The following is a 24827-nucleotide window of genomic DNA, read 5'->3' as shown; positions in this document are numbered from 1 at the left end:
AAATACTAACATCTTGACCTTGGTGTCCTCAAATGTGGCTTGCAGTCTTGCAGACACAGTCACAGACCTTCACATGCTTTGATACTACTTCACAATGAAACAGAGTTAGCATTCTGCCCACACATCTCCTTCGCCCGGCCCATGCCAGCCAGCCAGCTAGCCAGCCAGACACACAAACACACAATAGCCAGACTACATGTCCTTAAAGGAGGTGCGGACAAACACAGGAATGCTGAGGAGAGGATGGTGCAAACCGAACGTCTGCCCACATCAGCCAGCTCTCAATAGAGATTGGCCAGGAACGCGTAAACTGGCCCCGCAGGAGTAAAATAGTAAAATGGGGCTTCTCTTCTTCTTCTGTTTCATTGTGTGACTCAAAGTCTGAAAGAGAAAATGCTGGAACGTGAACAAGTGTCTCACACTCGCCCCAAAGCTTTAACATTTACTTACATTACTGTTACCCTTCGTGGGCAGTAAGCATGGCGCTGCGAGCTAGAGCTGTTGTTTCTTGATACAGTACAAGAAAGGAACCAATAGTAAGGAGCGACAGAAGTGGTTCCTAACCTTTTTCTGTCTGATGTACCCCACATCCCTGTCCCAGATGAACTCAAGTACCACTTCAGTACCTCTTCATCAGCGCCACCCATCAGGTCCAAATGGATGTTATTAATTACTTCAATAACCTATAGCCTTTTCACAATTTCCAATACTTTTAACCCAGTTTTTATTTCAGCTGTTTTAATAATTTCCTCAGTACTTTTAGCTTACTTATAATTTTTTTTTTTTTTATCTCACTTACCATTTTTCAATGTCATTTGGCTAACTATTTCAATAATGTAACCATTAGCATAAAGCTGTCAACCATCCGACTTCTTTCATTGTTTATTCACTACGTTTAACTTGTTTTAACTATTTATCCATTTGTTCCAGCTGCTTTAACAGCTTATCCACCACTTTTAACTCAATGTTTTTAGCTTACTTACCATTTTTTCATTACTTTTGGCTAACTATTTCAGCTGTTTATCATCGGTGTTAGCCACTCCAACCAGTTTTCTACTTGTTTTAGCTTATTCACCATTTCTTTGAGATATTTTGACAGCTAATCCATTACTTTTAATTAACTCTAACCTCTTACAAACTAGTTTTCACTCTCTCAATCACAATATGTGGTGTCCTTGACGTACTAAAATACTGCAATGAAACAACAACAACCTTTAAAACTCCATGGTATAGTCACTGTGATATTTACTAAGATATATCAGGTTTTTCAGGTACTGGATATCTAATTTTAGAGCAGAATCCCTTGTTTCCTCCAGTAAAACACAAGAAACATTTCATCTCACATTTGCTTCATTAACATTTCCCCTAATGACGTTCTCCGTCCTCAGTGTTGGAGGTGCCCCAGCTGTCTCCTTCAGTAGAAGAGTAAACAAGCTGAGAGCTCTCTGCAGCCGTAGACACAGATCGCCGTGGCCTGTTACTCTCCCCACCACTAATTGACCATCGGCCAAAGGACAAACCTCAGCCCTTCTGCTGCGTCCCTCCCTCCCTCCCTCTCATCCTCTCTTTGTGCATCTCCCCCCTCACTGCCACCTTCCTCACCACTCGCATATCCCGTCTTTCATCTGCTTTCTCTAAATGTATCAGTCGCTCTGTCTCGATCTTCCCTTCCCTTCATTTCCTTTATTTCATATTCTCCTCTCTCCTTTTGCCGTCCCCTCTGTCTGCCAGAGCTGTCTGCAGCCTTGCATAATTAGCTGGACCGAGCTGCAGTGAGTCTGGTCCAGGTCTGGCTCGGGCTCAACCCGGCTCATTACGGAGAATATGTCTGTCTGTCCTGCCTCCTCCTCCTTCTCCTCCTCTGTCTCTTTACTGTCAGGGTCTATACAGGGTCAGTGTGTGGATTCAGATGGTGAAAAGACACAACAATGTGCCTCTGGGATCAAAGACAGAGACAGAGAGAAACTGGCTATGTTCACACTGAACTGATGGTGTCCCTTTTCAGATTTCCTGTCCTATGTGGGACAATCTTGTTTTTTTATTGTAATTTTATTTTGTTTTATTGTAAGTTTTATCGTGGCAAAATTCGGAATCCATAGATGGGTAGCACATAATATTCTATAAATGCATATTATATTAGAAATATGTTGAGAAACCATGGCAGTTCATTGGATTAAAGAGTGATGCAACTAGCCTTTCACAGCAGCTTCGCCCAGCTAGCATTAGCATGATGGAGCATAAAATCTTTCAAGTGTGTCTGAGACTGTTCGGACAAATTGACCCTTAGCTAAGTGATTGTCCAATCACAAACACAAAGGTGTAAGGAATTGATTTAACTGTGTGTAACCTGAAAACATCAGTGTATCTTGCTAATGAGCTTAGTACCTAGTAGTAAAGCTAATTCAGCATTACCTCTAAAGATTATAATTAGCTAACTATATGCTGTTGTGGGGGATTACATGTTATGTCATTCACAGTGCAATATTTAAGGTTGGTTTATAGTCTTATAGAACTAGTTCTTTGAAATCAAATGTGTTTATTTCGTTCCGAACAGCCACGGTGGAAGCGGTTTTAGAAAGTTTTAGAAAATGGTGGACATAGACCCGTCCCTATCCAGCGTTTAGACAGACTGTAAGTCCTGCTTCACACACTTCCTGGGAGCTGGTTCTGGTGCTACCTTATCAGAATTCAGAGCAAGGTCAACACCACAGCCCCTCTTTGGAGACATACCACTTCAACAAAAGGCTGATTTCAGTGGTTGAATTTTAGGCAAATTTACAAAAAAAGAAATCTAAATCCTTGTCCAATTTTTAAAAAAAAATAAAAAAATTTGATTGAATTACATGCTGTATTTTTTTCAATTAGTAGCTGACTATATTGAATTCTCTGCTGACTGAATTATGCCTTGATATCTTGGCACCACAGACTTCTGTCACTTTCAAAATAGCCACAAAGCAAGCACTTCAGCATTGTGCATGAAGGCCTGTGAATGTAACCAAGGAGCAACAGGCAGGACAATAACAAGACTCTTAGACTCATACAAATTGTCTTACCATGCATGGAGGGCTTTGATACAGACTGAGAAACAACAACTGTGTCTTTTTCATGGCATCACAGTGGACTGTATGTCTTCTGTGTCATGTTAAGGAGGCCTCTCTGGCACAACTTGTCTCACACTGTGCTACCACCTCTCACATATCTTTTAAAACGGATAAAAGAGTGAAGGTCAAAATTGATGCTCAAGGGTATAAATTCACAAAAAAAAAAGAAAAAAAGATTGGCATTGCAATAATACCTTACCACACAAAACTTATGATAAAAATGAAGTTGAATTATATTTAAATCACAAAGTACAGCTGCTGCACAAGAGCAAAATATAGGAGACCTTCACAGACACAGCATTGTACATATACATTGTACTATACATTGAAAGCTGAACAATTACTCTGGTGTGGTTCCATTGTCTGTGTGTTCAATCACTGTGAAAACTGTCAAGGCTTGAAGGAGAGCAGGAGCTCATCAGATAATGACGAGTTGGTTGTGTAACATTTGAGATTCTGTCCATGTTTATACTGCTATGAATACATTTTATTCCACTACTATGAATACATTTTCTTTAACATTTGTATCATGATCAACAACACAGTGTTGTTGTTTTTTTTTTTTTCAAATCTGTGCTGAATTTCTGCACAAATAGTTCCCCAACAGGAGTTTATGAAAAGGTGAATGGACACTAGTAAACATGCCTAAATCTGCATGTTTTCTACATGAGACGGGTCTATTTGGAGTGGCCTCACTCTGTGGGTAATCAGGGAACCTGTCAAACAAATAAAATAAAATAACAAATCAAATTTAAAAGCTATTCCACTGGGAGATTTTTAAGCTCAGGACTCATCACCTGAGCCGGTGCCTATGTCAGTATCAGGCAGCTTACGCAACCTCATGTCAATAACATATTAAGATGAAAACAAGTGCATTTTTGGAAAAAGAACTGTTTGCTTTAAAGGGGATATTTGTAAGTTTCCTCTGCGGCTGAATATGGTTTCTTGCCAGGAGCAGGTGGTGGTTGATTGTCCATGACAAGAGCTACGCCCTCGGAGCAGCGCTACTTCTTCAGGGCAGTTTGAAGGCTACAGTGACAAGACAGGCTGGGGCTAGCTGGTTAGCGTGCTAACTTCCGTTGAAAAAAAAAAAAAACGTGATGGAGACAAGAGTTAACATTGGTGTTGCTTTCCACCGCTGGAGATGACTCTTGGTGAGTGAAATAATGAAGTTTGATGTTGAACTCGCAACATTTTTTTCTAGACTGGTCCGTAAAAAGCTGTTAATGCTAATGCTGGCTACGTAGCAATAGCACAACTTACAAATAGCTCCGTAATGCTTTCAGCCATGCTAACGGAGTGGTGGTCTACAGCGAAACTTCTTGGCTAGCAGCATCATCAGGTACACGACCGAATTGGTTTATGACTAGGAGGACACATTAGATAATCACAGCGCTGAAATGTTATGGATTCTGCAGATGCATCGTAAAAGACACCTTTAGTCTCCCATTCCCTGATGGGTGCGTATTATTTCTGATACCGCGGATCACTTCATGCATTTGTCATGCTAACACAGTGTCAATTTGGATTAAACTTCGATGAGCAATGTAATTCACTGCAGCATGTTCAAGAGGAGAACAATTGACCCAAGGGTGCACTACAATTGCAGGTCACGCTAAGGTTACATTTCGTTAGGCCACTAATTGGCCATGAAGGGCACACCGCATCATTAGGGACAACATGTTTACTCTCACCTTGTTTTTTCTTTTTGTCACAAGTTATTCTTTAATTACTGATAATAACTGTAAACATTCTATTATAGCTCATTATAGACTGTTGCTGTAGTTCAATTTGCAGTCATACTTTGTGTTTGATATACTGTAACTTACTTGACTTAAAGTGACTTGATGTTCACATCATCATGTCCTAAGACAAAGTGCTGCCCACTGTGCTGTCTTTGTTCATAGTGTCATCTCCCCATGTTACACCATCACCTGTATCCCCTCTTTCATCACTCATACTGGCTCGTTTTGCTCCCAGCATCCTTCTCTCCAGTATCTTCTCCTCTCTCAATTACCTCTTGTCTCTCTCATTTTCCTCACTCTTATTTTCTCCAACTCATTTACAACTCTCAGTCGTGTCTTCGCCCCACGGTGCTGCCTCTGATCTGCCTCCTCTCTGTCATGTCCGCGCTGTTCTTTCTTCACCCCTCGCTCCATCTCCTCCTCCCTCTCAGTCTCTGTCTCTTTCTCCCTCTTCTTTTGCTTCTTTTTTTTTCCCCTTCACCTTTTCCCAGCGGAGGTCTTGGATCGCTTTGTTCTCCAGTGGCTAATTTGACTGTTCTACTTGCCAACCCAGCAGCGGGAGCTCCGTATGTGTGTGTGTGTGTGTGTGTGTGTGTGTGTGCGTGCGTGCGCTTCAACGTGCTGCACTTCTCCCCTGCCAGCTGCTGTTATACAACACAAGTTCTTGCCTTTACACTCAAACACCTCACTTGCCAGCAAATAAACACACACACATATAGGCATGCACGCACACACACACACACACAATATAACAGCCTTAATGTGGGCCAACATGAGTTTTTTTTTTTTTTTAATCACTGTTTCATTCAAGCATTTGACTGTCTACGTGGATGTGTGCAGGCTTTTCCTCCATCAGCATTCATGTGAACTGTGATGACACTTGAACTGATGATACTCTTTGCTGTATATGTTATCTCAGGGTTCGTAAAGATGATCATTATATGAGGTTTAGAATGTATACGTCTCCTCCTCCAGTGGCTCTCTACATGACAGACAGGCGGACAGGCGTGAAGTTAAAGCAAAGCAGCGATTGGTTCCAGCGAGCAGTCTAATCAGCCATCAAGCATGAGATCCTTAAGTGGCTTCGAAAAGGAGAGAGAGAGAGAGAGACACACACACACATGAAGGCATATCTACTCACACAAATCAAATGCAATACTGAAAGCCACATACAAATGCATATGTATAAATCAACAGACACAGTGATACCTATCATCGTGCTCTAATGGGACTGCTTTGAACGCAGAGCAGCAGAGCACATGATGTGCTAACAGACTGATGTGCTAAGCACATATCCACACAGAGTCACACACACGCACAAATACAAACGGCTCATATGAGCCTGATATCTTACCTGTCAGAGGCAGGTGTGGTCCCAGACGACCCAATCAGTTTTAATTAACCCCTTGTGGTGGAAGGTGGATGGAGGGCGGGTGTGGGAGGGAGACAGGAGAGCAAGAGTAGAGGGAGAGAGAACCAGCTGAAGGGAAATTTGTGCTTGTCATTGCAGGAGAGATGAGAGAGAAAGAGAGAGAGAGAGAGAGAGACATGGGAATTAACTGAAAAAAAGCCAAAAAAATATCCACACATTTCCATGTAATTCATGGAAACTTTCCTAATAGTTTTCTAAAAAAAACAACAAAAAAAAAAGCTGCTATTTAGTTGTAAATTTCTAAGATATTTCCAAGAAAGGCAGGTGCTATATCGAACCGAAAAAGTGTTAGTTGCTACAGTTATTATGTCCCTGCTCCTCCTAGAAAGAATATTTACTATTTGGTTAATTTATTATCTGTAATCTACACTTTTACAATGTAAATTTGAAGTTGTGTAAAATCGTTGAATTTTCAAACACTACACTCGGGGCTAAATGACAGAAACAGACCAGATTTAGCAGATAACAAGATACACATGCTCGGTTGGGTGCGAGTAATAAATGCTCTCGGAAAACTCATCCTGTCTGCCATCCTGGCACACATCCGAAATAACAAACCGATGCTCATGCGTCTCTTATAATCACTACGTGCCTCCTTTTGAGCCTCGAGACCTGTGTTGAAAACATAGTTATGTCATACATACCTGTGAGTATGAATCTCAAAACAAGAATAATTGGAGGTTTCACTGTATAGCACAATTTAAAACATTGCACATTTGATTGCATATCTCATCTAAAATATCTCAGGTGTGGTCATTAATTTTTCATGCCTCTGACTGATCATTTCTAACAATGACAACGCTCATTAAGGGTTTGTTCAGCTCACTCAGGCTCGGGGGACCCAAAGCTCACCTGTGGCGCTCCAACATAACGAAGAGAGATTCACTGAATCTAGGAATGTGATGATTTTTCCCTCCAAGTTTAGGTTTTTTCCTACAGACTGATGTCATCGGTGAGATTCCCCCACACAGGCAACTTCACCAAAATGACTGAGCGCTTATGAGGAAATGAACATGAAAAATTGTTTTTGTGCCTAAAACGTCATGAAAGTAATGAGTGGAAAATGGTCATTATCTCAAGGAGGAAATCTGCCTGGCAGCTCAGAGAGCAGAATTAGCTTTTACCTTCAGCGATGTGGTCAGAGCCTTGGATGATATAAAAGCTGTGGGCGGTTTTCCACTGGAACTGCAGGATTAAATGAATGAACTCAATGAATGTGTTTGACATGCGTTTAGAGTTTCAGTTTGTGAATCGCTGACAGCTGATAGAGCAGCAGACTGATGGTCTTTTAATGGAAAATGTGTCACGCCGTTTATGTTTTCTACCGTTCGTGATCCCATGTGGCCGGTCAATAACGCTGATTAAATCCTGTATTGATGCAGTTTGTCGGGAGTGAAGCACCTGCTTGGTCACACTGCAGTCATCTCTAATAACACCGCAATCTGAAGTTTACCACTGTGCGTACAGGCAAATTGAAGCCAGTGTGTAATCTATACACCACAGGTTGACAATCTGTAGCTGCTCTGTAGCTTTTGATCACATCATATTATCTTCATCAGCAGATAGAGTATACGCAGCTTGAAAGTTTTAAGCCAAAGTATACATCACAGGTTTTTAAAGGAGTACTCCACTAATTTTGCAATTTTATCAGTTTAAAGAAAAGGATCGGACTCAGTACAGCAGTGCTTTTTTTATTCCATGAATTCTGAACTGACTCCTGTGACATCATTCAGGGAAATGTATGGACCTTTTTTCAGGTATGAAGGACGTGCAGACAGACTTTGATGTTTAAGATCAGTGAAGTTCCCCTTTAAGACACATTTACGTAATTATTTTTATTGCCTTTTAATGAATCTAATGTAGTCGTGCAATGTGAACTGATCAAAGAACTCCTTCATGATGAGGTGGGCTACAATAAAGGAAGAAACCTTTAGAGATATAACAAATGCAGATGCTTCTACCCGGGGCACAGGGGCTCACTAAATGGTTGAATGACTATGAAAATGGTGTGTCGTGTTAGCGCTCTCCGCCATCAGCCTCGAAACTGTTCTGTCACCGTCTGCATCTTCCCTGACTAATGAATAGAGAGACGACAAAGGCACAGGGAGGCTGACATTGACACAATGACAGTCAGTGTTTGTATTGTGTCTTTTTGCGCACACCTTTCACAGACGTGCATCCTCACCAACACACTGACCCCGCATCCATTATTGAAGGGTTTGCTGGTTAGCGCAACTCAGGCCCGGTAGATTGGGTGTCGCTTCGCAGTCATCCTTATGTAATCAGAGGTGATTTCCCGAGGATGAGGTCATGGTCGGTTAACACACGTCAGTGAGTCACCGTTAAAGAAGCTGTTTACAGTGAAGGCTCTGACCCTCACATGTCAGTTCACGCGTGTGAATCTGAATATTTGGCTTTCGTTGTCATTGTAACGCTAAATTCAGACAGAAGAGCTGTGATATGTGATGCAGCTATATATGATTGTATTTTCCTTGTTCCTGAAATCTGTTCATTGCTTCAATGCTCTGAGGAAGGAAGCAGACGTTGCTGGGGGGGGGATCATGAGCAAGAGCTGGATCTGACATGTACTTTAGTGCATGGATTCTGTATGTGTCTTTGTGTGTGTTTTGTCCAAGAACCCCCGCAGAAAGTGTGTGTGTGTGTGTGTGTGTGTGTGTGTGTGTGTGTGTGCATGCTGTGTGCAGCTCCCCCGGTGAGCCAAATGCTCCACTGCTTCACTAAGCCAATCGCAGCTAATCAAATAAGAGCCCTCAGCAGTGTGCAGACATAGGGAGAAGAATGGAAGAACATTGTGTGTGTGTGTGTGTGTGTGTGTGTGTCTGGAGGAGGGGATGGTGGAGGCAGTCTAGTGGCTTCAAGAGGTCCTGGATAGTAGGTGGGGGTGGAAGGACACACACCTGCACCACCCTGTACTGCTGTCAAAGACACACATATATGCACGGCTGGATGCACATATTCATGTATCACACACACGCTTAAACACACATAACATGCATAAATGAAGCTTTTGTGTGATATTTTTTGTTTCTTTCCTTCTGTACATCTACTCGACTTTCTCAATCTTTCCGTACCACATGTGGCCTTGAGGGGAGGATAAAAAAGAAAAGCAAATGCTGATGATGAAATAGTGAGAGACTTTTTCACTGCAAGGTCTAACTGATAGCTGACTGCAGATGGAATTTTGATTTATTCTAACTTTGTGGTTTAGCCAAGATATATACCGACATATTTGTGTTTCGGAGGACAATAGACATCTATTTAGGATTACAAACTAGTGTGACACTGATCTTTAGCAAATTAAGCGGCACAATACTCAGTGAGCTCACAGCTACAACAGACTGACTGCACAGTAAACACCTCCAACCGACCTGAGTCCGTTTGAAAGGGGCTATTTGTAGGTTTTCTCTGCTGCTGGGTGAGATTTCTTGCCGGGAGCGAGTGGTGGTGATTGAGTCTTGACAAGAGCTTTGGCTATTGTTGTCTTTATAGTACAAGAGCTAATAATACGCCCTATCTGAGCAGCACTACATCTTCGGGGCAGATTGGAGGCTATAGTGAGTCAGTATCAAAAAGTTACAAACAGGCTGAGGCTAGCTGGTTAGCGTGCTAACTTCTGTGGAAGAAAAGACGTGATAGAGACAAGAGTTAACGTTGGCGTTGCTTTCCACCTCCGGAGACGGCTGTTGGTGAGTAAAGGAATGAAGTCTGATTCGGTGTTTCTTCTAGACTGGTAAGTTAACATTTGTTGATGCGAACGTTGGCTGTTTAGCGATAGCAAAACTTACAAATAGCTCCTTTAACCTTTAAGTCACATGTTGCCGCGGAGTGTGCAAGTTGCTATAGCTAGCTAATGGCTAAACCATTGAAATAGCTAAAAGTCGTAGATAAATGGGTAAAAAAGTTGGATAAAAGTAACAGATAAATTATAAATAGTGAGCTAAGAGTAATAATTGACGCTTCAATTGCATAAAAAAATTTTAAACAATAATCACTTTTAAGTTTACAACCACTTGAAAATTGATTGAAATGAACACGACAAGTTGTGTCAATGAAGGGGTACTTGAGTTTCTCCGATAGGGACGTAGGAGTTCGTCAGACCAAAACAGTCCGGACAAGGCAGCTTGTCCATCCCAGACAAGACAGAACTCACAAAACATTCAGCTGCCTCCGGAGAAAAAAGTTGCACATTGTAACTTGAACCTGGCGAGATGAACTGTGGCGCTACGATGTGTGTTCTCCGAAACCAGGAGTTTTTCTGGCCGAGAGTCAGGCAGCGCAGCAGGCCAGATTGAGAGGGTTGGTCCAGACTTGTTTTCTGCTCTGCTCCTTGGCACCGAGACTGACGCTGTGTGAGTGGCAGAGCTCCAGCGCTGTCCTGGCTCGCTTTCTACACTCTCGTCCATGCTCACCCTCCTGACACGCTGCCCTCTGGCTAGCCCTCTGTGTGTGGGCATGAGTGTGTGAGTGTTTGACCGTGTGAGGGGTTCATGCAGTTGTATCTGTGAGCCTGAGTCATCTGTGACCGCCTTTAGTCTGTGTGTATAATTGTCTCTGTGCTGCTAGCGTTTTCTGTGTGTATGTGTGGCAGCTGTGTGCCCTCCTCCTGTCCGCCTGTGGGACAATCAGCCGCTCCATGCGACCACAGAGACCGAAGGCACGGGGCAAGAATGTCTTTCAGTGACTGAACGCTAGATGCCAAGATGCACACACACAAGCCAAAATAACACACACACTCTATACACCGATACACACAGGTTGCTTCATTATTTGTCCAATACAATTTATACAATTATATTGTGAATATTGTGTGCGTGTTCTTTATTTGGAAAGCTTGACTTTTCCAGGAAATGTTATGGAGATTGCATCCCCTCAAGGTGTGGCCACAATTCAATTTCAATAGAACCATCATGATCAGGGGAGTAATAATAAATTTATCTTTCTCTTTCTTCTTTCTGTTGTGATCACATCTTCAGAAGCTGCCTCGAAGAATCTGTCTTGAATTAACCACTTTATATAGAACCTGTGTGTTAATGTGTTCGAGCAATGCTGCCACTTAACCAGATATCAGCAATGAAGTGGACGGGGTAAATTAAATTAAACTGAATCACATTAATTACTATAAATAATCAAAATGGTAGCCAATGTAAAATAAAAAATAAAAACACACACTTCCATTGTAGCTGATCATAATTAAAGCAGAGACCTGCAGGGTTATAGTTCACAGAGGTGATACTGATGTGCACTTACATCTTATGTAGTGAACCAGTTAGATTTGATAAGACACATGCAGACCAATTAGAGGCAATATAATATAGAGTTATATGATACAATACAAAACAGCATTAAATATGATATGTTAATAATAAATCTGATTAAATGAAATAATGAAATTGAATTTGATGTGATTTGATACAACAGACAGGTGCAATACAATAGTATATGCAAGGTGCTGAAAACACAATACCATATAATAAGTATATATCAGATGTTAAGAGCTAATGGGAAACAATAAGACATATGACACCCATCATCTTCCCAGAGGAAACTCAGTTCACAACACCAACACAAAGCAGCCGCACACAGGAGTGGCCGCAGTTGACAGTCAGGTGATCCCCTTTGACTTACTGAGTAATGCCATTAGAGACGTGCAGTGTGCTCTGCAGTGGTCGACATGCCTTTACGGAGAAGGTTCTCCACAAACGTAACCTCACTCATCCAGAGTAGCAGCAACACTGTAACTGAGAGGCAGGCCAAGAAGTACAAGAAAATTGTAAAGGTCAAGGTCCTCGTGGAAAAGGCACTCAGAGCACTCGGGAGCATAACAGATGTAATGGAAATGGTTTATGATGTTGCTGCAGCCTGCAGCAAATGTTCAATCTTGAGTATATTTTCTACATGTTCCGGCAACATCTCTGGAGAGAATCATTACAGAAACAGGCAGAGAGAAACAGGGCAGGAGGAAGAATAAGAATCACCATGAATGTGAATGTGTAAGGGTGAATACGGTCTCTTTGGCCTTAAAGAAGCTCTATATGTAATTGTAATTGCTATCTGTTGTGTGTGCAGTTGTTTGTGCACTCATTTGCACCCCTGCATTTGTCTGCACGACATGCTCTGAATAAATAAAAAATTAGCACATCAAAAACTGAAACAAAATCTAGAGGGTTTCTGTGTGGGTTCATGGCGCTGTGGCAAATTGGATATCCAGTCTTCATTAGTCTTCAACACATTTGGATGAATAAAAGCTCTTCTGGACAAAAACTCCACCAATAAGGCTTTTGGATGCGGGATAATGCAGAGAAACATTCAGTTCTTATAGTAATGATCCTACTCTTATTGTATGTAAACACTACCATGTGCACACTTTGACCACTTAGGCAAGTAGGTAAAACCCTAATCTCTGTCAATAAAAGAACCCCCCCCCCCCTTCACCATACTACACTGCCGTCCTTTTATTCTAATTCACCATCCGCAGTTCCTTTCAAAATGGAACAGGCAATCTAAATGGAAACCTAATTAGCATTTCATGCATAAACAACAGTCTTCTAGAAAGACTATTTAGGTGTATTTCCTGCCTAAGTCCCTCCTCTCCTGTCAGAACAGGCTGGACAGGCATTAATGGATGGTTTTTTCCGCTGAATATCGTCCCAGTCTTTTTTCCCTTATCAATATGTGATGAGGGCTTGGAAACCAGAGATGGATGACAATTTCCCGCCAGTTCAGAGCGGTGAAGGTGACTCCGACTGGAGGTCTTTTCTTGATATATGTGTGTGTGATTCCTTGCTCCCATGCACTGATGAGGAAATTTGATTCATCAGCATGATCTAACACTTAACCTGTACATGTAATCACGCACACTCAGGGGTTCCTCGGGGGCTATAAAACAGGCTTAGGGCGTTCACCCGCTGCCACTTTTTTCTTTGTGCCACAATAAAGGATCTAATTAGTGAGGGCCCCCCATCATGTGTCTTCTATCTGCTCTGCCCCATAAAGAATAGCTCTGTGGCTATCCCCAATAAATGGGGAGTTGAACCCTGTGTCTATATCACGCTGGGAGGGGTGCTTCTTTAGCAAAGCTGGTTGACCCTGTTTATGCCTGACTCTAATCAGGAGCAGTCCAGAGGGTGCCATGATGGCAATAAAAGACAAAGTGCACCATCTTCTTTTCTGCCTTTGCCCTTTCCTCTGTGTAACCCCCTCCCAAGCTAACACACACATACAGAAACACAGAGACTGATGCAGAGCCTCCCAGAGGGGCGCCAAGGAGGAGGTTATAAAGCATCATAAGCCAGGTTAGCCTACAGTGACAGCCCAGCTTGTTCCTCCTTCTTTGAGCAGGTCCGCGTGCTGGGCAGTCCCAGCCTCTCATCCAACCACGCTGAATAGAACCGCGGGGCTCTGGCTCCACAGAGATAGTGTTATCTGGGCCACCACGGGGCTCCGATCGCAGCCGTGTACACACACGCTCAGCGGGCAGCGCACACATCAGCGCGAGCACAGACAAAGAAACCTGTGGACCAACACAAACATTATGGGCTTATAATGTAACCACACACAAGCAAATGTGCACACGGTCGCAGACAAACAGAGACAAATGTGAAAGTTCACACATTACACACACACACACACACACACACACATTTGAGTGTAACAGATGCCTCTTTAACCTTCAACTTGACAGTGATAGTGACATTGATGTTTCCTCTCCAACTCTGGAGGAGAGGCCGCTGACAGAGGTGACCCGTCGAGGCCTATAACTGGTATAAAGTGGCCTGCAGCCGTCACAGGATCGGCCTCTCTATCAGCTGGACTGAGCGGGGTGGTCGGTGGTCAGTGGTCGCACGCCTCGGCCTTGAATCTGGCCGCAGTGCCCGCTGTTTTAAGGAATCTGAGTTATTCCACCCATTCCTGGAGATCTCCACACATGACCTGTTGACGCTGGGGTCGGGGGCCGCGAGCCAGAGGGACGGGGATAAGCCGCATTTCTCCCTTTTTCCCCCAACAATTTCAATTAAAAAGAGATTTGAGGTGGAAAAGCACATTTTCATACAGGGCATGCAATGAAAATCCTGGAAAAGGTTGAGATGAGATGTGGTGCTAAGTTCTGAGGGCATTTTCAAACAGCTACAAGACCTGTCTGTAATGCTCTGATAGGTGCAGAGTGCATCCAGGTGGACACATGGCCTTAAACTATTCTGTAAATATACAACGTTAATCCTATATAACACATACATTTTGATTTTAAAACATGTATATGTGTTCTGCACAAGTCTAGTTGTAATTACCTCTGGACCAATCAATGTTTTCTGACAGTGACGTGTATTTATATAACAGTAATTTGGAGTTGTATCAGTATCATTTAGGGAGTTTGTTTACTATATCCTTCTTTTCTGACCCTTTATTTATTTATCTTTTCCATTTCTTTTATCCCTGAACCTTGTTTGCTTTTATACCTATTTTTGTAGGTTATTGATAGCTCTCCTATCAGTGTGGCCCCCGGGGACGGCACTGTCAGTCTGTCAGCCAGGTCATGACTTTGGTCTAGACTGAAATATTTTGACAACTGATGGATGGATTGCCACAAAGTTTTGTACAGATGCTCATGCTCCCCAGAGGATGAATCCGACTGACTCTGAATCCCCTGAAATTTCATCTAGTGCCACCAGCAGGTCAAAGTTTCCACTTATCATCTACTGGTACAGACATTCATGGTCCCCAGAGGATGAATCCTGGTGACTTTGGTGATCCTCTACTTCTCAGCATCATCAGGTCAACATTGCAATTTGTTGTCTAATTTGACAGATTAATATTCCCAATTAGCAATAGTGCTAATGCTAACACACCAAACTAAAATGGTGAACATTATAACTGCTAAATATTGCATATTATAGGCCTGTTAGCATGTTGGTGTTAGCATTTAGCTCAAAGCACAGCCTCTCAAAGCTGTTGTAGACTCCTAACCCAGCTTTATAATTTGTTTGAACTGCTTTTCAGATTGTTGGATAGCTTTGGAAACTCCTGTGTCCAAACTTTCCCAAATCGACGATCTGACATTCACCCACTTCATGCTGTGATTGGCCAGCTGTGTGGAGGTGAGAGAGGAGCTAGGCATTCTACTTCTCTCTTTAGCTCTCTTTATCAATTCGTTACACAACGATTAGTGACACTTTTGAAGTGAGCAACTGAGTGCAACACCATGAATGTCTCGCTGCTGAGGCCGTCTGAAAATGTGCGCCGTTGTATCCATGTTTAAACAATATTGAGTCTATATAGTTTATAAGGTATAAACACTTTTGATTTCCATCATGGTCTGACAGCATGTCTTATGAACTAGTTCTTACAAACCATATTAGTCTTAGTTTTGTTGTTTTTCTATGTTGCATGTTGCAAATATTTTGATGTTTAGTAAAGGAATATTTAGTTGTAATTAGCAACCGTTAGCATGCCATTGTGGTAAACTAAGATGGTGAACATGGTAGGCTAAATATTGTACTTGCTAAACATCGGCATGTTAGCACTGTCGTTGTGCGTATGTTGGCATGCTGGTGTTAACATTTGGCTGAAAGCACTGCTGCGACTAAGTACTGCCTCTTAGTCTTGTTCCCTTTTTTCGTCTTTGTTTAGATCTTTGTTGCAAATTGTTGAAAAGTAAGAAATGAATACCATTATCTTACCTCATTTCCAACCTTCATCCTCCGCAGTCACTCAAGGGCTGGGTACAATTATGAGAATTGTTGTCTGAATAATGACCATAGAGTTGGATACACAACTGACATGTAATGCTAAAGGTAGACTTTGCTATCGTCTACTGTATTACTTTCTATTGTTTCTATCATGTGTATGTCTACTCCGTGTATGTTTGAAAACGTGAGGCAGGTTCAGACCTGTCTGTGCTGATTAATGATAAACCCTGATAGATCTTTTATCTCTTGACTGCACACACACAGGGTATGACCCAATTCCATCATGTGCACATGTTTTAATCTCTGATATATCACAATGACAAGTGAAGGATACGTGTTTGAGTTACTGTTCTTTCTTTAATTGACACCATTTATTGCATCAAGGCATGATTGCATTTTTAAACAGCTTAAAAAACGTACAAATGAAAATAATATGGTAAGATTAAAGAGTCCGTATCAAACTTGATCAATATGATACAATGAGAAAATCTGGCCTTTTTAAGAGTTGAATGTTTGTATCACCTCATCATTTGTCACCCCAAACCAGCACTTATTATTCTCATACATAAATTGAAATTCAGATTTGCGAAAACAAACCATACAAATAAAAAAAAAAGAAAAAAAAGAAAGACATACACCAAAGTAATCAATAAGGGACAAAAAGAAATCCATCACCCAGTGACAGAAAAGCGCAACTCTCTTCGTATTAATCAACACAGAAACACAGATGAACTGCATATTCCTTATCAACAGATTTGGCGAAATATAATCAACAAATGCCCACGTACTTCTGTATACATTTGGAAAGAAAAAACAGTATATTTAAGCAAATAAAACTTATTGCAGTGTCGAGTTCATTGTTCAAAAAGAAACTGATATGGACAATTACAGCATATATGCATCATTTTCATTATGGTCAGTAAACTTCAGAAAACACCATTTTAATACCATAAAAAATAAAAACTAAACATCCTGAAAAAAAAAAGCTGTTTTGCTTTCCTAAAACTGCTGCCTATCAAAGTGCATAATGTTCGATTTCATGACTCAATTTCAGGTCGGCTCCTCTTTTTGCTTTGCAATACATAACTGTAGACAAATGGCAAATGTTCCTGCCCAGCTTCACGCTATATACTTTAGTGAATATATATTAAATCAACTATATAACAAAGTCATAAGTGACCGATTTCTAATCTCAGACTATGAATTTTAAAGTTTTTCTTGTGTCCATCCTGCTCTGATAGCTTCGTCTTTCATCAGCACACGACATAGTACACAGTTGAGATGAATGGCTGATTTCACTGCATGTTAGTAAAAAAATGTTAAATGCTAATGTAGCAAAATAGTATCCTGTATGTCTTCTGAGACCCACTGCGACAGTGCTTGTTTGTAGGGAGTGCTTCGAAGGAGGGGTGTTGGGTTTTCTTCTGTCACTGGGGACAAATCGCTGTAGCTTAACAGTTCAGGGCCACCTCAGCACTCATTTGAACACATTCTCTTATTACCGACCTCCTCATATTTGAGCTCTTATAAAAAAGAATCCAACATAAAGGATGTCCTCTTTTGTTCACACAGTTTCTTCCTCGTGAAGAAGCCATTTGACGGAGGGAGATAACCCTTCTCGGTCTGCATGAAACTTTAATTTGGTTTATTGAAGTTACTCTGTTGTTTTGTCATTTCATTGTGCCTGATGTACCAGCTCTGCATCACGTTACACACTGCTTCCTGTCAATCACCTGACATCCTCGGGAAGAAATGGGGCTCTGTGCCAAGAGATAGTCCCTAATCACGTTACCCAACAAGATTTATAGTCAGATCGATGTCTTTTTTATTAAGGGCATCTTTGTCAGCTGGGTTTGCAGTTCAAGGTTCAAGATAGGGTTGACATGATTGCGTTTATATTTTTAAACAAAAAAAATAAGTAAATGTTCCAAAAAATAAGTTACAGCTGCAGCGTATTGCAGGACGATTGGAGGAAATGCAGAAGTTACTGCGCTGTAGCTCTGTTGCCAGTGTTATCCTTTTAGGGGTAATGTGGAGTTGGACCAGCAATCAGAGATGTTTAGATCATTAGGTGTAAATTATTAGAAGTCTGCGAGGTTTGGGGTCAAAGGTCACAGGTAGGCCTCCACTCGCTCCCATGGCTGCATCTCTGTGAAGAAGCCCTCGCACAGGCCGAAGCCCTGATCCAGCGTAAGAGGAATCGCCTGCGCCTCTTCTTTGATCTCCTCCCAGGGCTGCAGCATCGCCTCCTCAGGCCGCTCCGGGAACAGCGTGGAGGGCTCGTCAAACTGCTGCAGGTGGTGGTGGCTCTGGAGCAGCTGATCCTGGTCCAGCTGCTGAGGATGCTGCTGCTGCTGCAGCGGCGGCGGCACCTGCAGCTCTCCCATGTTGACGGTGCACTCCAGTGACGCAGTGCTCAAGTCCATGTAGCCGTAGGACTGATGGTGGCTCAGGTGCTGGCTCTGACCCATGAGGTCCCCTCCCCCGCACCACCTCCCGAGTCCAGCCGAGTGCTGCCTCCCCTGCATGGAAACCTCCATCTCGCAGCCGAGGGAGCTTAGCGCAGTGTTGATGTCCAAGTCCTCGAAGGTGCTACAGTTCCCACTGAGGACATCGTCGAACACGGACGCCAGGTCAAAGTCCCCCCTCAGGATGTCTGCTTTGTGGGCTTCTGTCGCTAATAGAGGGGACTCAGTCACCCTCATCGCCTTGTTGCTGATTTTAGAGGGCAGGTGCTTCCGTTTGCCGCCCACCTCTTGGTAAGGGCAGCCATTTTGGGTGCTGTGATAACCCTGAACCAGTTTGCTCTGTCTATGTGTGCTGCTGCTGCTGCTGCTGCTGCCGCCGCTGCTGCTGTTGTAGTGGTTGGCAGACATCCTCCTGCGCTTAAAGATGCCATTGACAAACATGTCAGCATACTGAGGATCAATCTGCCAGAAGCCTCCTTTCCCCGGCTCGTCTTTCTGTCTGGGGACCTTCTTGAAACACTTGTTGAGGGACAAGTTGTGACGAATCGAGTTCTGTGACAAAGACAAAAAAAAAAAAAGAAAGAGGATATTTAACACGATCCCATTGGCTTTGAGCAAATTTGAGTTAGTCATGCAAAAACTGAAAATGCCAGTTTGTCTTTGAAAGGGAGAGAATGAGAGAGGGGGGGGGCGTGTATTGTTGTTGTTTGTATAGGAAAGCAAATGTACCTAATGAGGCTTTCTAGTAACAGGCAGCTCTGTGCATTTCAAACATGATCAGCTGTGCTTAGCTGCCATCTCTCTCAGGAGCCCTCATTAACACACATTCAGGCACAAACACACACACACGCACACGCGCGCGCACACACACACACACACACACACACACACACACACACACACACACATTAGAGTGCTTTCTCCACACCATCATCAATCCCCCTCAGACAAAAACCCTGTATGAGCACTCTCTTGGAAGATGGAAATTTCAGACTCTTGCATTAAAAAACACTTGCCATGGAAATCATCAAAGGCAGAAACTAGACACTAATCCTGGAGAGAGAGAGAGAGAGAGAGAGAGAGAGAGAGAGAGAGAGAGAGAGAGGCGCAGAGAAAGGATTTGGAGGTTTTCATATTTCCTACTCTACATCTGATGATTTTAGTTTCCATTACACTGATATAGAAAAAGCCCTGTTTGTTGTAGTCTAAAGACGTGGTGTCTGATGGTGACACTGGAGTCAATTGCTCACCCTTCCCTCCCTCACCTCGCCATTTATCTGACTCATCAATAATAGAAGGAGGTTATCCGGTCTCGGTTACCTGCCAGCTGGGCTCCGCGTGTCTGTAGTAGCAGAAATTCTCCGTTATCCAGTTATAGATGGTGGACAGAGTCACTTTGGGCTGCTTGCTGGCCTGCATGGCCATGCAGATGAGAGAGGCGTAAGAATAGGGTGGTTTGACTTTAGGGTTGGTTTTGTAGTCGACCTCAACCGGCGGGCTGGCCTGGATGGGGATCTGTGGGTAGCCGGATGCGGGATGAGCGCAACTGGCAAACCGCGGTGCCGCGGTGGAGTCGCTGCCGGAGGTAACGGGGCTCCCGAGGTAAAGCGGCATCCCAGTAGCGGCGGTGTCCCCGGCCGGAGGGCTGGACGGAGAGTCGGTGCCTCCTTTGGGGAAGCCGAGCCGCTTGAGAAAGAGGTGCTGCTGGGAGGACGGGCAGCCCGGGCCAGCGCCGTTGGGTCGCTCCGGATCCGCGCTGAGGATGGAGAAATTCTGGAGCCAGTGGAGGCTGGTGAGACTGTCGTCAAGGGGGACAGAGTCGGACCCGGTGACCTGATCCTCCGGGTAGACCGCCAACCATTTCTCCTTAAACTTATTAGCGATGTCGGGGCTTGTCAGGACCGGCATCCTGGCTCTGTGTGCGCGGTGAGGGCTGATCACGACCGAGGATTCAAATCAGCATTTAAAGTTTTGTTTTATCTTGAAGCCAAAGAAGAAAAAAAAAAGTATAAAAACAAAATCAAAAACAGTTCATTAATGAATCTAAATCTTCCATCAATTAAATCCCCACGGATAGAGTATCTATTGTTTGGTGAAAATATCCAAACAAATATTCAACCCTTAAACTGCCAAATGATGCGTAATTTCCCTACCTCCGGTGCAGCCTCTTTGGCGGAGATGCTCTGTGTGCACCTGTTGCAGTCCGTCCCTGCCTCTCCTCTCCAAGGACTCAGCGGCGCATCCAGTGTCTGCGCAACAAGTGCGGCGGGGGGAGGGCGAGGAGCATCCAGCAGCGGCTCATATGGAGGAAAAGGGAGAGAAAAGCCACTCAGGATAGATCCATGTCGACTCGGGCAAACCGGGCTGTTACTCATCCAAGCGCTCTGCTCTGTGTGAGTTGTCTGTGGGAGGTCAGGACGTGAGAATGTGTGGAGGTTGTAAAATAAGTCGCTCTTAAAGCCAGAGAGACTGCCCACCATTTAAACGCCTGGGGGGATTTCTGATTGGCTGGCTATCTGTGCTTCTCCACTTCAAGTCTCTCTCTCTCTCTCTCTCTCTCTCTCTCTCTCTCTCTCTCTCTCTCTCAATCTATCTATAACCTAGAAGTTGAACAAGAATGAGTGCCCCACACATACAATAGGCTACAATAAGACCAGCCAGTTTCTCATCTCTCCGGCTTTAATCTCCGTCTTGGTGTGAAATGTGACCTCTGTGGCGCGCGTCACAGCCCCCCTGCTGGCGCTGAAAAGGACGCGCCACATGTCCCGCTCGTAGCGCACTTTTGCACCTGCAAGTAAAGCAGCCAACCTCGACTGATAGCCTAAAGCCTGTGTTTACCATGGCTCCACAGTATGGGCGTTACAGTGAATGTTTTCTAACGTTAAAAGGGCAAACATGCTAATTGAATTTCTGAATATCAGTATCGTTTTTTATCATGTTGTGCAATGTGCACGCCCCACACTATTTCTCTTGACTTTATCAAAGGCCTTGTCATGCTGCCAGAGTAAGTGACAAGACGATTTTTGAAAATAGGAGTGAGTAGAAAGGGGCTGTCATTATCAGTAACGGTCAAGATGCATCCATTTTTATTAAAACCTTGATTGAACAATGTTTTACTGAGGTGACACAGTGTCTCCCAACATTACAGAGATTGTGTGTTTGCAGAAGTCCATAGCAGAGCCGATGTGAACCATGAGGAAACACTGCCATCCAGTGGATTAATACTGCACTGCAGCTGCACCAAGAGGGCCAGGCAACCAATTAAAGCACTTACGCACAGGTGTTAACAGGCAGCATGCAGGGCCCCGAAGGTGAGAGAGATTCCCTACAACCGGGAGAAAGCACTGATTGTTTCCTGTAGCGGTGCACCAGTGCAGGCCACAGGATTCTTCAAGGCTGAATGTCAACTGAGAGCCGGTGCTCGTTGTACTGGCTTTTCATACAAGGAATGTAGCCCACCATGCGTATCACTGACAGTGCTGTGGGGAGTTTATGTTTTCACTGCAAATGTCATAGATCAGACAGCTTGACCGGTGTCACTAAAATGCAAATGCAAACACTGCAATCGACTCTTACTTTAATATTCTGTGCAGCCATGGAGCGTATACTTGTATATGAAGAGACACAGTGTTTATGAATATGAAAGAGGAAGTGAGGACGTGAAGATTTGTAGTAATTAAACTTTTGAGAGAATTTCATTATACCTCTTTAATTAGACAACACTCACAGGGGACACACATTTAGAGAATATTTCTCCTAAGATCTCGGGAAATCTGTTTAATACACAAACCTTTCCCTCTCATTCCTGATGTGTTTCCACTATAATCTGGCTGAAATCACATGTTACAACTTCATGCTTCATACTGAAAACAATGTCCTTTGTCCTTTGTCGTTTAAAAACTTAAAGTATCTGCACACGCTTATTGCACCATGTAATTGATTGGAAAGTGCATTAAAGAATTGATAATTGTTGGGTATAGTGGTCACTGATGTCTTTACATATGGGACATAGCTGCTATTTCCTGAACAAATCCCACGTCTGGCGTAAGTCAAACATTGCATACTGTGGCACACATGCATTAATGATGGTACTTGCTCGTAAAGCCTGGGGATATTCCATACAGTGTGCAGTACCAGCCATCTCTGTTTCCCTCCCCAAACAGATTTTATCAATACATCTGCTGAGGTTAAAGATTTGGAGTGCGGAGGCTGACAGGGGCTGGCATTCAGTGTAGGGCACCGGGAAGGAAGAGAATACTGCAACACTTCAAGAACCGGGATACGTCAGGCCAGCTGCTGCGTCCCGTCAAGGAGGTTTGATTTTTAAAATGTCTCCAGGTTTGTTCAGGTTCTTGACAAAGGGTTTGCTGGTGAGATGGGTAAATGTTTGAACAGCTGTTCTTATTGTTGCCAGGCTTCACACTGTCCTCCAGCAGGAACTAAGCACACATACAGTACGGCTACAGTACATCTAATGGGTTGAAAGAGGGTGCTGGGGACCGATACTCCACCGTGTATTTCTTGTTAATAGCACTGTTAACCTTTACAAGGGTTTTAATTCAGAAAGTCCCATCATTTATGTCCTTTGCTTAACTGTGAAGTTGGCAAATACATTTTTAGGGAAAAGTGGAGGACCAACAAATGACCACACCAACATATTTAGACATACTAGAGAGTGGTCACTAAACTAACTTGCACAGAGTTTAGAGGTCCTGAATGCTCCCCTGATATGTTGTAAATTTAATGTTATTATTTTGGCCTCTGTAGTTTGATATTTTCCTTGTCACGCAGCCCTAAAAATTAGTAGGTTGAATTGATTTGATTGAAAGTGTATTAAATCATAAGTGTCATTAATGACACCAATGAGGCTGTAAGTAACATAGAATTAGATTGTATTGAAGGTCACACTAGAATGTAAATATTGTGAAACCTCCAAGTTATTGAGTAATGTAAAAATATGATTTTATTACTATGGATATCAATGACCTCAAATTCTCCCACTGTTACAGTAAATGCTTTTTCTTTTCTTTTCTTTTTGAGGTGCTTTATTTCACCAGCAGGTGTCTCTCTTTCCAATCTTTCCTCCATCCTCTCACCACTAGTGCTGCTACAAACATGCCATTGATAAAAGAATGTTTACAGTTTACAGTTACCCACAATTCTGAGGGCTCATTCTCACATCCTGCCCTGAAACTGATGCTTTAGAAACCTAGATCTTCCTTTACTGACCCTGATCCATCCACTTGCGTAAATGGAAAAGCAAAGGGTTTGTTGTTTTTGACTTAGATGGTAATAGGGTATTTTCAAATATAATAAACCCAGGGAGTAAGATTTTTAGGATTATAATCTCAGTGCAACTCTGTTGTATTGTTCATTCATTGCCTTTCAGGTACCACCTTTGTTTAAGATGAGACAAATGGCTGTATTCCCATCTTTAAATAACATTGGCAATCGACTGGCATTATAAAGAATAAATCGTCCCATTTTGTTTAATGATTCATTATTATGTGCTCATTTACTTCAGTAGTTTATAGTTACAGGGTAGTTAAATCTTTGATATGCGCCCTAATGGCGATCTGGATTAAACTGGGAGTTGAAATGCATAACAGACTATATTCTCTAGTCTAACCTGGTTTCATTTTAAGCCCTGTCACCCCCGTATCTAACCTGCTGTAGTGTGTTTGAGCGAGCCTCAATGCAATTTCCCAGCAATCCATCTATGAAAGCCTGCGCTCACTTTGTTACTACAACAAAGGAGAAATGGGGATGAGTAAGGGTTGTAGTACCACCGCAGTCCGCACTGATGTGTGCAGATAAATAGCAGCACTGATAGGACGCACACACAAACACACAGAGGCAGATTTATGAGAAGGGGTGCGCAGAGTAGACATAGCGCTTCTGCATGTGCACCCATGGCTGTCGGCTGTCCCTAACTTAACTCCGAGCGATGTAATTGGCGATGGTGGATTTGTTTACCATATTTGGCAAGATAGTGACACAGCGCGCCTGGGAATTGGACGAGAGCAGCCGTCATTCACAAAAAGTCTGCCTTCTGGAGCTTTACAAACAAAGCGCGCGCTCACGGGAGTTGTAGTCCAAAACAAACCCTTTCTGGGATTCCTCCAGTGGGCATTCACCTCAGTCGCGGTGATTTCAACGCCTCACACGGACCGTCGTTTAAAAAAAACACTCGCTGCGGTGAACTATTTTCGATTAATGTATCTGTAAGTGTCGACATTAAGCCTCGTCGGACGGCGAAAGACACACCGATCCGAGACCCTGAGCTTTGCAGCATACAAATCCCACCGGCGATGCTCTCCCTTGATTGGCTGCGTCCTTCTGTCAATCACGTCATGTTCCTTCCACTACCGCTCCTA

At 43.1% G+C, this 24827-nt stretch overlaps 1 protein-coding gene across 1 annotated transcript; it reads right to left on the bottom strand.

The window, feature by feature from the left end:
- Window positions 1–16359: 16359 nt before the first annotated feature.
- Window positions 16360–20401, bottom strand: LOC111220202 (forkhead box protein J1-B-like). The gene is made up of 2 exons (XM_022743207.1): window positions 19771–20401; window positions 16360–19002 (listed from the first exon to the last, which is right to left on the bottom strand). The coding sequence occupies exons 1-2, from the start codon at window positions 20356–20358 to the stop codon at window positions 18094–18096; spliced, it is 1497 nt and encodes a 498-aa protein (XP_022598928.1). The 5' UTR covers window positions 20359–20401; the 3' UTR covers window positions 16360–18093.
- Between the last annotated feature and the right edge of the window lie 4426 nt (window positions 20402–24827).

The sequence above is a fragment of the Seriola dumerili genome, unplaced genomic scaffold (genome assembly GCF_002260705.1).
Source record: "Seriola dumerili isolate Sdu_G_001 unplaced genomic scaffold, Sdu_1.0 BDQW01000068.1, whole genome shotgun sequence".
Lineage (NCBI taxonomy): Eukaryota > Metazoa > Chordata > Actinopteri > Carangiformes > Carangidae > Seriola > Seriola dumerili.
The sequence above is the reverse complement of the archived record's forward strand: the minus strand, read 5'-3'. Positions and strand labels throughout refer to the sequence as shown.